General features: G+C 42.7%; 3 protein-coding genes and 1 non-coding gene across 4 annotated transcripts, besides 1 other annotated feature; all 4 read right to left on the reverse strand.

Moving 5' to 3' along the window:
* Positions 1 to 920: 920 nt before the first annotated feature.
* Positions 921 to 2,068, reverse strand: METBIDRAFT_29538 (uncharacterized protein). Its single transcript, XM_018855430.1, has one exon. It carries the CDS (start codon positions 1,614 to 1,616, stop codon positions 1,179 to 1,181), a length of 438 nt encoding a protein of 145 aa, XP_018713473.1. The 5' UTR covers positions 1,617 to 2,068; the 3' UTR covers positions 921 to 1,178.
* Positions 2,069 to 4,807: 2,739 nt separating this feature from the next.
* Positions 4,808 to 6,271, reverse strand: CBP1 (Cbp1p; the record flags this gene model as incomplete). The annotated part of the gene is made up of 1 exon (XM_018859356.1): positions 4,808 to 6,271. One exon carries the CDS (start codon positions 6,269 to 6,271, stop codon positions 4,808 to 4,810), a length of 1,464 nt encoding a protein of 487 aa, XP_018713474.1.
* A 439-nt stretch (positions 6,272 to 6,710) lies between these two features.
* Positions 6,711 to 6,884: a sequence feature (Protein overlapping with rRNA (METBIDRAFT_34624, OBA22994.1) was converted to a misc_feature.).
* Positions 6,885 to 9,450: 2,566 nt separating this feature from the next.
* Positions 9,451 to 9,954, reverse strand: METBIDRAFT_37377 (E2 ubiquitin-conjugating protein; the record flags this gene model as incomplete). Its single annotated transcript, XM_018856867.1, has 1 exon — positions 9,451 to 9,954. The coding sequence occupies one exon, from the start codon at positions 9,952 to 9,954 to the stop codon at positions 9,451 to 9,453; it is 504 nt and encodes a 167-aa protein (XP_018713476.1).
* An 857-nt stretch (positions 9,955 to 10,811) lies between these two features.
* On the reverse strand, positions 10,812 to 10,893 carry METBIDRAFT_t79. Its single transcript has one exon. It is a non-coding gene; the product is annotated as a tRNA-Leu (tRNA).
* Between the last annotated feature and the right edge of the window lie 168 nt (positions 10,894 to 11,061).

Here is an 11,061-nt window from a genome sequence, read left to right on the forward strand (position 1 = left end):
AAAACCCCCCCCCCCCCCCCCCTGAGTTCGTTCATGAATTGAGTAAAAGTAAGATGACAGAAAACACAATTTCAAGTGCGTATTTTGAAATCAAGGCACAATACCAACAGAAAGAAATCAATTAGGAATTTTATCGAGGAGATATTTGCCTCATTATATTTTTAAGACTTCATGCCCTGGGAAGGTACCAATATTCCAATGAACATTGTCCATCTCATATTCCCGTTTACTATAAGGCAGCAAAGTCTGTTTTGATACTTTGTTTCAAAGCCATCAGTAAGCTTTGGGGTATATTACCTTTATCTACTGAAAATTTATATATGGGTCAGGAAAAAAAATAACAGGCCACTATAATCATGATCTGAGTATAGAACATGTAAGCTAGCGCATAACGTAAAAGCTAGTTTGTTCCCAAGATGACAACTTAGACCTCATTCACCACATAAATGTCCTTCAGCTTTCCTTTGGTTTCTTTAATCGGATTCTAGGCCATACAAAACTAATTCTCGACAATGTTTTAAAAAATTGGCTTTTGCAATTGCCCTCCCCCCTTGGGCACCATCAAGAAAAAACCTACGAAGAAGCAGGAATTTCAATTTTGGAAAGTTCAGTGAGAAAGTGCCAATCAAATTTAAAAAAGCATGAAGGAAGATGTACAGGTAAAATGAAATCAGCGGAATACGAAGAACCAGATAAGAAATATGCTGAACACTCCAACTAAAGAACCTTGCGAAATGATGAACTCGTAAAGAACATGGTTAATAAAATCCAATGATTTTCATTCTTTCAAGTAAAAGTCTGCAACAGTTGTTGTAGAACATTATTATTTTCGAATAATAATCGTTGTGTGGAACACTCATGAGGAAGGCACAGCCCCACTAGCCAACAGAAAAAAAGAAACTGTTTTACGAATTCATCGTGCGGAAGTTTGAAAGGTCAATAAGCCAGGTGATTACAAGAAGTCTTTTCATATTTCCTTTTTCCAACTTTGCCATTATAGCCTATATGGGGGTCGAAACATTGAGCTCTGGAAGAATGAGGTTTTCTACTGAGTCGAATCAGAATGCTCGAGAACTATGTGTTCGCAGCCCCCCGTTATAGCTACAGAATACACATAAATCAGTGTCTCGGAAAGACAGATTACTTTATGGTACATATTATTTATTATTTTGCAGTCGTTAGTTGCCGGAAGCCCAGTCGTTTAAGCCATACCTATTTCTAGCAATCTCAATGGCGTAGAACTGGATTCTGACGGCGAAAATCGTATTTTCTTGCGAGTACTCGTCTGAAGCTTTGGTTCTCAACAAGGTGCCGAAGTTGTAATCATCGATTTCCTTGAACTTCTCGCAAAAGTTTCTCCATCTGGTTTTTCCCTGTGGACTCTTCATCTCGTTTTCCGAGATTTGTGCGACATTGGCTTTCTCCTTGAATTCGGGAAAGTCTTCCATGAGGGCCTCGAAAATATCGTCGTCATGCTGGGTCAATTTCAACGCTGAAGCCTTGACTTTCGAAATCAAGCCCCAGTAAGTCTCGGCCTGCACAACAGCCTTCACGGCGAATTGCTTTTCGATATCCTCGAGGTTGTCTGCGGTTTCCGCATTAAATTGAGTGGCCATTGTTAATATGAAATGGAGATGTAATTCATCATGGTCGAAAAGGAGAAAAAATATATATGAAAAGGTGGTGCCTGCAGGCACTGATGACGATGCTCAGGGAAGAATCCCGAAAAAAGTGGAAGCGTCTAGAAGATCGTGAAGATTTCTGGAACGAAGGAAATTTTTTCTTTCAACCCAATTTTTTTGGGATACTCTGGTTGGATTTTGGCTTAGTTTTCTTTGGGTAGTATTTTGGCAGGTATGTTCCTGTGGGGGTTGAGGATGAGGTTGTGCGCTCGTACAACAGCCCGGAACTATGTGAGAAATAAGTAATTCGATTATGATGAGGGCCCATTCCCTCAAAGACAAACACTTAAGTACCCGATGTGATGCGTTGAATGAACTATCAGCGCGTGTTTTAGTAGGGTCCTTTAATTGAGGGTATTCAGACTGTACAGTGGTCCGACTTGGCTGACGCGTCCAAAAATGAAGTACGATGCATGTTGAAAATCAAAGGTTGTTTGTAAGCTATAGTGAGTAGATATGACAATATGAAAAAAAGATATGAAGTAAGAAATTGTTTGATTCAACAAATGGAGTAATATTTCAATCTGCAAGAACACCCATGAATATTGCCTGTCTCCCAGTTTGGCACTTGGTGTCGAATAAAACTATGCCGGTGTCTAAGACACAAAATGATTCAAATTCTTTGAACTCCAAATAATTCTTCGCGACTCTAAGTAGTCCAGGCATAAACAATGTAAGGGGGTTCATTGTGAGCTTCTTGTTTTCCTTGACCACCATGTATTCGAAGTTTTTTAACACAGTGTTCTGATTTGACACTTCAAATAATGCCGCCACTTCTTTACTTGCAAAAACTTCCCCACCAGCATCCAATGCAAGATATCTCTTTTGCGGTACACCCTTTTCTTCCTGTAAGAATTGGACTTCAAAAAAAAAAACCGCTTACCCTGAGCAAGGGCTAAAGAGATGAGAGGAAAAACAGCGAATAATTTCATATTGATAATCAATGAAGGAACAAGAAAAGGAAGGGATGTTTGATTCTCTTTATATGGGAGAGTTTCTGGACAGTGTCATTTTTTTAATGGCTACACGCTTACGCGGGTCGTCCTGTAATGGATAAAAACATTTGAATTGACGAGTGCTTATCCGGCAACTGGGCGAAGCCAGACGGGGAGGTTGCAGCATTTACATTGTTGCAGACAAGCAAAGTGCATAGATATAGGCTGTGCCGCGTGTACTACCAGATGGCCAAAAAAGGATTCCAGTTTGATTGTCTGACATATTCGAATAAGGAAAGAAAGTAGGCTTTCAACTTAACGTCTCCTCCAAATTCCAGTGATTTCACAGTAGCTTTCTTTTGGATCCCTCTTTATCACGGTCTGGTATTGCTCCAATATTCTACAAATATTGAATATATAGATATACGGCTACCTTAGAAACGCGAAAAGATTGTTTGTATTTCTGCTTGAGTACAGGATATTCTAACTCAATGTCCTGTCCACAAGTGGTTCCCAACTGGTACAGTTGAGATATCGGATTCGACATGATGTACTAGCGTGTGGAAATAAACCTTTATTTAGGATAAACAAAAACCACTGTTGTGTCAACTGACCTTATAAAAAGATCTCTAGAGGAAATTCTCTTCCCTTTATATACTTGTTGCGCTATTTGGTTTCGGGTAAGTGGTGCGAACTTTAATGTCTCATTTGTCACATGATTAGGGCGAAGCGTCTAGTTCTCACAAACATGACCATGTCGCAAGTAAGGAAGACGAACATAGCCAGAAAATGAGTCTCACTTTTCTTTGGGTGTTCAGCCCGGCTTGTCTCCAAATGATCACACCCCGAAGGTTTGCGACCAATTGTCCTTAAGTCACCAATCATGACAACTTATTCTTTGACGGTTCAAAATCAACTGCCAAAAAGAAAATGTGAAAACAGACGAAAAAAGTTTATGATAATCTACAATACTTCAACCCAAGGACTTGGTCACAAGAAATGTGACACTTTAGAAAAATCTGACTCGTACATATTGCGTACGTCGATACAGATTATCAGCTGTCAAGTTGAAAACCAGTCCATTGCCGTCGCTAGAAGGTCAGACGCACTATTTTGTTGGTTTTCAAGAAAACATTTTTGAGCCCTGGTGAAATCAGGGACAGCGAGTAGAAGACAATGCGGTTCAGACTACTAATAATAGTTTCAACCCCTATCAAATCCCTTGTGCACTGCTTCCACTACTTTATTAGAGTTCAAAGAAGCGAGCTCGATCTTCACAATATGTGTGTAAATACCAGCAAAGGTACAAAGAAAAAGCATACTAGCAACTGCCAAACACACCGAAACCTTCGTCGATGAAGGCAATGCTTTTATTTGGCATGTTACGAGAAGAATTCATGGAATCATGCATCTATATTATTGCACTACCTTTCCCTTGACGCGTAAGTCTCTAGTGTCTTCAGAAATGTCCATTCCCGGGGCAAACTAATTTGCCAGTGCAGTATAGTCTGTCAAACATCAATGTTCTCCCGTCACAATGGAAATTCTCTGGAAAATGGAGTTTTCTACCAATTTTTCTTTATTGAGGTCTGCTTGCCTTTTCTTTGAACGTGCCCCTTTCACTGGATTGGTCAGATACAGGATTCAGTGCAAGGAAACTTGGGACATACGTCATCATAGTCCGCAACAGATGCGTATTTTTCCAAATCTTTTCAAGTTAATAGCGAATAAAATTATATCTATTCTCGGGTATTAGCGGTTTGCCTGAAGGATGCATCAACGATGTTTCCTCAAACTTTTTGCCATCCAGTCTTTGGTTGCCCGACCAATATCACCGATAATTTAGACATAAATTCAACTGCAATGAAATGAGAAAGGAGCCTTAATGCGGAAACTTCAGGATGCATATGTTGGATGAAATGGATTAAGAATCAAACAATGCTCCTCGACTTATGTGTAGAGCCAGAAGTTATGAAAATTATCCTGAGTGCAAGAGCAAAGATAATTGAGAATTCTTCTGGAGTCTTGAATTCGGGCGCTTGGGTTCACTAGCCACTATTGTCATTTTCGTTTGATGTCAAGGATGCGAACAAAAAACCTTTTGCACCCAAGCAAGATCAGAAGCCTTACAGAAACTGCCCCGTTTACCGTGTCTCACCACAGCTCCTGAATTGTAGAGGACTGCTTAAATCAGCTTGCATTTTTAGCCTGATGGTTTTCTGCAAGGTGTTTCAATATCCAATCGGCAGCCCGCTCGCCACTATCATATGCCCCATGAACACATCCAGCACCATCGGCGATAGTGTGCTCGCCTGCAAAACGCACAGTAGAACTGATTCCCAAACCGCATGACTCGTATTCTCCTGAAAGTTGGATGATGGCATCGCTTGGATCGTCGCCTACATGCAAAGCCGAGTACGAGCCTCGAGAATACGGGTTTTGGGTCCAGTCTGTAACAATGGTGTTGATCGGCTCGCAAATCTGTTGCATGCTGATTTTGGCAAGCATGGGCTTCATGTAGGCCCACGCAAGATGCGGTTTTGCCTCCAAATACTCGGTGACTGGAGACTGCGTCAAGATCACCAAGCTGGCCGCGGAAGGCTGGATTGTGGCGTAGTTGAAAACATAGATCGGGTACATGAATGGCGAGATGTCGAGCCCTGAAGCTGTGGCCACATCAGCGCCGGTATTCTCATCTGCCAAAACCTCAAACGCGTCCTCCGAGGCATCCCACCAGATCTCACTGAACTCGAAAATCACCTTTCCTAATGCACCAAAATGTATGGTTTTGAGCGACTGCTGAATACGCGCGGGAAGCGGCGGGTCCCACGTGAGTCCGTACGAATGCTCGGCGTCAAGGGCTAGGATTGACTGCGGCACAGTGACCACGAGATAGTCCGCCGCAATTTCTGTGCCTGCCGCTGTTGTGACAAGATGACGAAAATTTTGGCCCGAGATGTCACGCTGGATTGTCGTGACTTGCTCGCTAGTCATAATGGTGCATTTTGTCTGAGACTGGAGCTTTTCTACGAGAAACGAGTACCCCTTTTTGTTGTACAAGTTGCGGCCCTGGTGGCTCATGACAGCATGTTTCCCACTCATTTTGTGGGCGCTGATTCCGTACCAAAGCTCGAGGTACCGACACATGCGTCCACACAATTGTTTTTGTGGCGCCGTCAAAAAACAGTCCTGTTTCTTCATGTATAAGGCAACGATCTCTGAAAGAGATACGTCGGGGACGCCTAGAGAGTGCAGGAAATGGATTTCGATGAATTTCTCAATATCCTCCACCACCTGTTCTAGTTTAAGGCCAGCGGCATCAACTCTGCCCGGATGTTCTTTGGCATAGTAGCACATATCCTTGTCATTGAAGTACCCGTCAGATTCCACGTCAAAAGACCCGTCCTCAATGCTGGAGTAAAGCACACTATTGGTCAAGGCATCATGAAACCACGCAGCGCCTAGGTCATATGTAAGGCCTAGTTTTGACAGCGTGGTGTCGGTTTTGATTCGGCCACCAATTCTGGCCTGTGCCTCAAGAATGATGACGTCAGACGGTAGGAGCAAAGTATCTTTGGCAGTGAGCAACTTGTGTGCTGCTCTGAGTCCGGATACGCCTGCACCGATGATACACACTTTCTTATGCATGGCCATGTTGAATATGGCGGCGAAATGTCGATTGAAGATCTGATATATCTAGACAAGGGTTGAGATTGAGCGACTCGGAGAACTACCCGATCAGGAAGTTGCAGGTGGTGCGCACGCGGCTGCGATAATCAGACCTGTCATAACGGGCTCAATAATGAAGAGGATTTGTTCAAGGCTCAAAGTCTAGAAGAGCTTGTGTCCCTATTTGCAGGCATTTGCGAAAGATAATGTCCACGCAATCGGCTTGAATTATATATCTTTTTTGTTAGATACATCTTATCTGTTTGAAGGAACAAAACTAAAAACGTATCACACAAAAATCTTCAAACAGCTCCCACATACGTACCTAGAGTGAAAAATTTGTCCTCCTGGCACTAATGGTGTCTTTGAAAGGTCTGGGGAAAATAAATTTGGTTAGCGTTGGAAGCCAAACATTATTTTTGCAAAAAAGATTGCAGCACCACAATTTCGCATATGGTCTCCCACTACACTACTCAGTGTGGCCCTATACAGCTTAACTAAAGTTGATCGGACGGGAAACAGTGCTTCCTGCATGGTATGGCCGCGACCAAAGTACTATTATGATACAGACTCGAGTTGTCTCTTAAACTACGAGTAGATCGGTTTATAGATAGTTCAGCCTTAGCGGATAAGCCTAGTCTATCTGTCGTATTCTCGATGTCTAAAAAGTGTTGTCCTTCTTCAGGGATGTCTCAGCCTCACGCTCCTTTATAGTTCGGAACCCTTCTATACAGTAGGTGAGGGGTAACCCCGATCAGGAATGTTTAGACTCTTCGTCCTTCGTATTATACAGGATGACGAGAATCTATAATCTTGTTCATGTCGTATCATAACAAGTACATATGGTTTGTTTGATTCTCAAACTAGCTTTGCTATGGTAAAATCGATAGAACATTTCCAACTAGTGAAGAGTAGACACATTCTAGAATTCACTGAGGTAATATCCAATAAGGGTATTGGGGAGCTCCTATACTTCAATAGACGCTTGGTACATAGCTGGGATTTGTTTAAAGGTTTTATATATATATATATGTTTTACATAGTTTTGCTTCTTTAATCAGATAAATCTACCAAGAAGAAATAACAATCTAAGAAACTCTCATTGGTTTGTTAAAGACGTTTACAGGAATGTTTGCTTAGGATCAAGGAGGCAAAGACAAATGTACGCCTTGCCGCTTTGTCAAATGAACTATGGTCACGGGCCCTCAGGAAAACTTATCCTATGGGACGATGACAATTAGCTATTATCATCCAAGTGCTTGGCATTGGCTTTGGGTAGAAGTCTTTTCGAGGTTACATCCTCTTTGGGAGATTCCGTAAATTGGAGCTCGCGCCTTTTCTCCTGAGCCGATGTTACGATCTATTATAGGGTTTTTCTTTATAGTTTTCGTTAGTGGTAGGGTTTAAAGCTCTTTAGTGAAACTCTATAATATGATTTTCCTAAAAAAAAATGAAGAGAAACGCCCTATCCAGTGTTAAGCGACGTATCTCGGCTGGACAGCTCGATTCCCGTATTGCCTCTCCTACAAGTGAGACTGGACTACCTCTGAAAAGTCCAAATAGACACGGTGAGTATTGAAGAATCTAGGAATAAGAGCTGAAAACCCATAAATTATTAGCGAAAGCTGTGTTAGGTCCCGCCTAACGGCTCAACACTACCGGCATCCGTAATCACGTATTATATTTATATATATATCTGTTGTGATATCAGATTTGATGTCGGAGCCCTCACATAATGTTTTTCTATTTCAAGGATATCTTATCTCCTATCTACTTGATCAGATAAATAAGAAGTGCACACACCTTAATGTTCCGCAAAGGCCGTTACAGCCTTCCTAGGGTAGCGTTTAGCCCCGTGCTAGAACTTTGCGATTTAAGGCAGCATTTTTATATGATTTAGTCTCTGTGATGTATTTAGCTAGATCGTGAATGCGAACTTTAATGGAACGTGAAGTTTGTGAATCGATTTGCTATCACGATGCCCAAGGTTTACACTCAAATACGCGGCATGTCACAAGAAGCACATTAGATAAGTCTTCTTCAACGATATAAGCTGATGCTGATTATTCAGGTTCATTGTATACTATCCAAAATGTGGACAGATGGGTACCAAGAGGGATTGCTCGGACCATGAGAGCGAGTTGCGGGTGATACCAAGTATTGGATGGGGAAGTGTGCAAAAACTTTAATACACTAATTTATTGTATTGTTTCCTTGACCCGATATTAACCAAAGAAAATAGACCCTGAAGCTATGAAGAAGAACCTTTTTTTTCTTTCCTTCAGCGGCAAGTAGAAGGTACGCAAGCACATCCTAACTGGCCTACTGTATCTTAGAAAAGCTGATAAGCTCCAAGTATGTGTCTATCTTTTCAGATTTTGCTGATTTTCAAAGCCGTGAAAATGAATCAAGTGGCGTTTATTTAATTTAATTAATGGAAACTGCATTTTTCTAGGTTGAATTGCCCGACGCACTTGAGGTAGTTTTTCTGCTAGTTCAATAAATTCAACAATTGAGGTATGCTCGGTATCTCACACGGCACAAAAGTCCCCATATTTTAACCAAACTTGTCTTTCACTCCGACATTTCCCACTGTAATTGCGAATTTTGTGCAATGAATTTTTTTGTGGTTAGAGACCCTGATTCTCTAGGTAGGACAGATTTTCCTGAGACCACCGTTACATCAGGAAGGAATTTGCCCTCATGGTCCAGCAAAAGCAGTGTGTTGAAAAAAGCCCGCAGTAAGCTCTCATCTTACTTCCGGCCCGATCACGCTTTAGAATCCGAAACTAAGCAGACGGAACTCCCAGACAAATCTGCGCCATTAACAGGAACCCGTGTAGATAGCGAGGAACATGTGCAAAAGGCCCTGGTTTCTAGGCGCAACATCATAAGGCGAGTGTTCAAGTAGCTTTGCGGTTCGTAGATACTTGATGCAGTTGGCATCTAAATAAATAGAGATCAGTTTATGAATCTAATATCCTTCAGCCTAGGGGAACAGTTTCTGTAGACGCATGTATATAAATCGGCAAGTTGCAATTGGAACGTCAGCAATAACATATAAGAAGGCAAAGAAGTATTGATGTCATGTAAAACATTTTAAGCCATCTTGTCGGGTGACATCGCAGCGGTTCACGATCGTCCATGTAGTTACAGGTTCAGTTTCAAAGTCCCAAATTCCTTTTCACCTGCTCCCTCACTTGCGCATCAAACGAGGCCCGGTCATCCCGCCAGAGCTTGCATGCATCGATATTGGCGCCGCTTTCTGGATTGGGCTCTGCCAACATAGAAACTACACTCAACAAGATTTTCTCGATGCTCTGGATCGGCGACCACCGTTCTTCAGGCCGCTCATACTGGTTGGGGTCTTCTCCCGGAGGATGCAAAATGCTGATGCACACGGTGCCATCCGCGTAGATATTAGGATGGAGCAATGGCGGGTCGAATTTAAGCACGGGCGGCGCCAAGGGATAGTCTTTAGGAAACTTCAAAATGGCACTGAACACGCCGTGTTCGTAGGGCGTTTCCGCCGGGCCTTCCAACAAGCAGTCCCACACAAAAAGATCGTTCTCAGAGATCGGGCCGGCCACGATTCCTGGTGGTGGATCTAGCGCAAGTTGCTGGTATTCTTTCAAAAGTCTTCTCTGTGCTGTCGTCCGCGGAGCCATGGTAATCTGCCAGAATGGGGAGAGCGATAAGAGACAGAAAAATAGGGGTTATTTAAAACAGCAGTTGTGCCAGCAGATGGTGCACCGGTGGTGATCTGGGCTAGAAAGAGCTAGATGAAGGGGGTTCTTGTTCTGTCGAGTTTGTTCCGGGGCCCCGCGCGCCTAGTGCCTTTTTTTTTTGGATCGGCCCGGGCCGCTGTTGGCCCTGGGGCCAGGAAGCGCGGGTGACCGACTGGGGCCACGGGCCCATAATATTTATCCAATGATTTCCGGACCTGGCCAGGGAGTGGGACTTTTGCTTTGTTTGCTCTTGCTTTTTTCCCCCTACAGTCCTTTTTGCTTTCAAAGTCATTTGTGGCGACTTTGCTGGAACCCGTTTGCTCGATAGCCTAATCTACTATATACTAGAGTCAGGTGAAAAGAATAAGGAGAGAGTAACTGCATCATCAGTGGAAAATTGGAAATGCGCCCGATGATAATTCTAAAAAGATAAGCGTCTCCCATCCACGTCAAATATCTATATCACAGTCCAATGCTCACCTTTAGCCAGTGAAAAATCGCTTCTGAAGTCATCAGCACCCTTCCAACATACACATAAAGCGATGTATCAAATGTACTGATATTTGACGAGCCAAGACTGTTAAATTTTGAACAGCTTTGTACATTTTGAATGCACTTTTGGTCATCCCCGAAGCATTCATCATCGTGACATTACAACATGGGCGTACTTGAGAAAGATCGCAACGTACTGGTCCTCCGTGCACTCATATCTCTAAAGTTCTCCAAATCACCTTTATGTGGGGGAATTTACACAACCAAAGAAGTGGCTTTCCAACGATAATAGACGAGATAAAAAATGACTCCGGCGTGATTCGAACACGCGCATCTTACGATAACAGAACTTGAGTCTGCCGCCTTAGACCGCTCGGCCACAGAGCCCTATTGGATTTGAAAACAGTTCTATGAGTAATAATTGACTTATTGATTTATACTTGAAAAGCGCTGTTCAGCGGATATAGGTCGCCTGACTTGGAACAGGCCCTTTGATATGAACTGCATTTTATTTCAATGTCTGGGGAATCTACCAAAAAAAAGAAAAAGGACGGA

Source organism: Metschnikowia bicuspidata, assembly GCF_001664035.1.
Source record: "Metschnikowia bicuspidata var. bicuspidata NRRL YB-4993 chromosome Unknown METBIscaffold_1, whole genome shotgun sequence".
Classification (NCBI taxonomy): domain Eukaryota; kingdom Fungi; phylum Ascomycota; class Pichiomycetes; order Serinales; family Metschnikowiaceae; genus Metschnikowia; species Metschnikowia bicuspidata.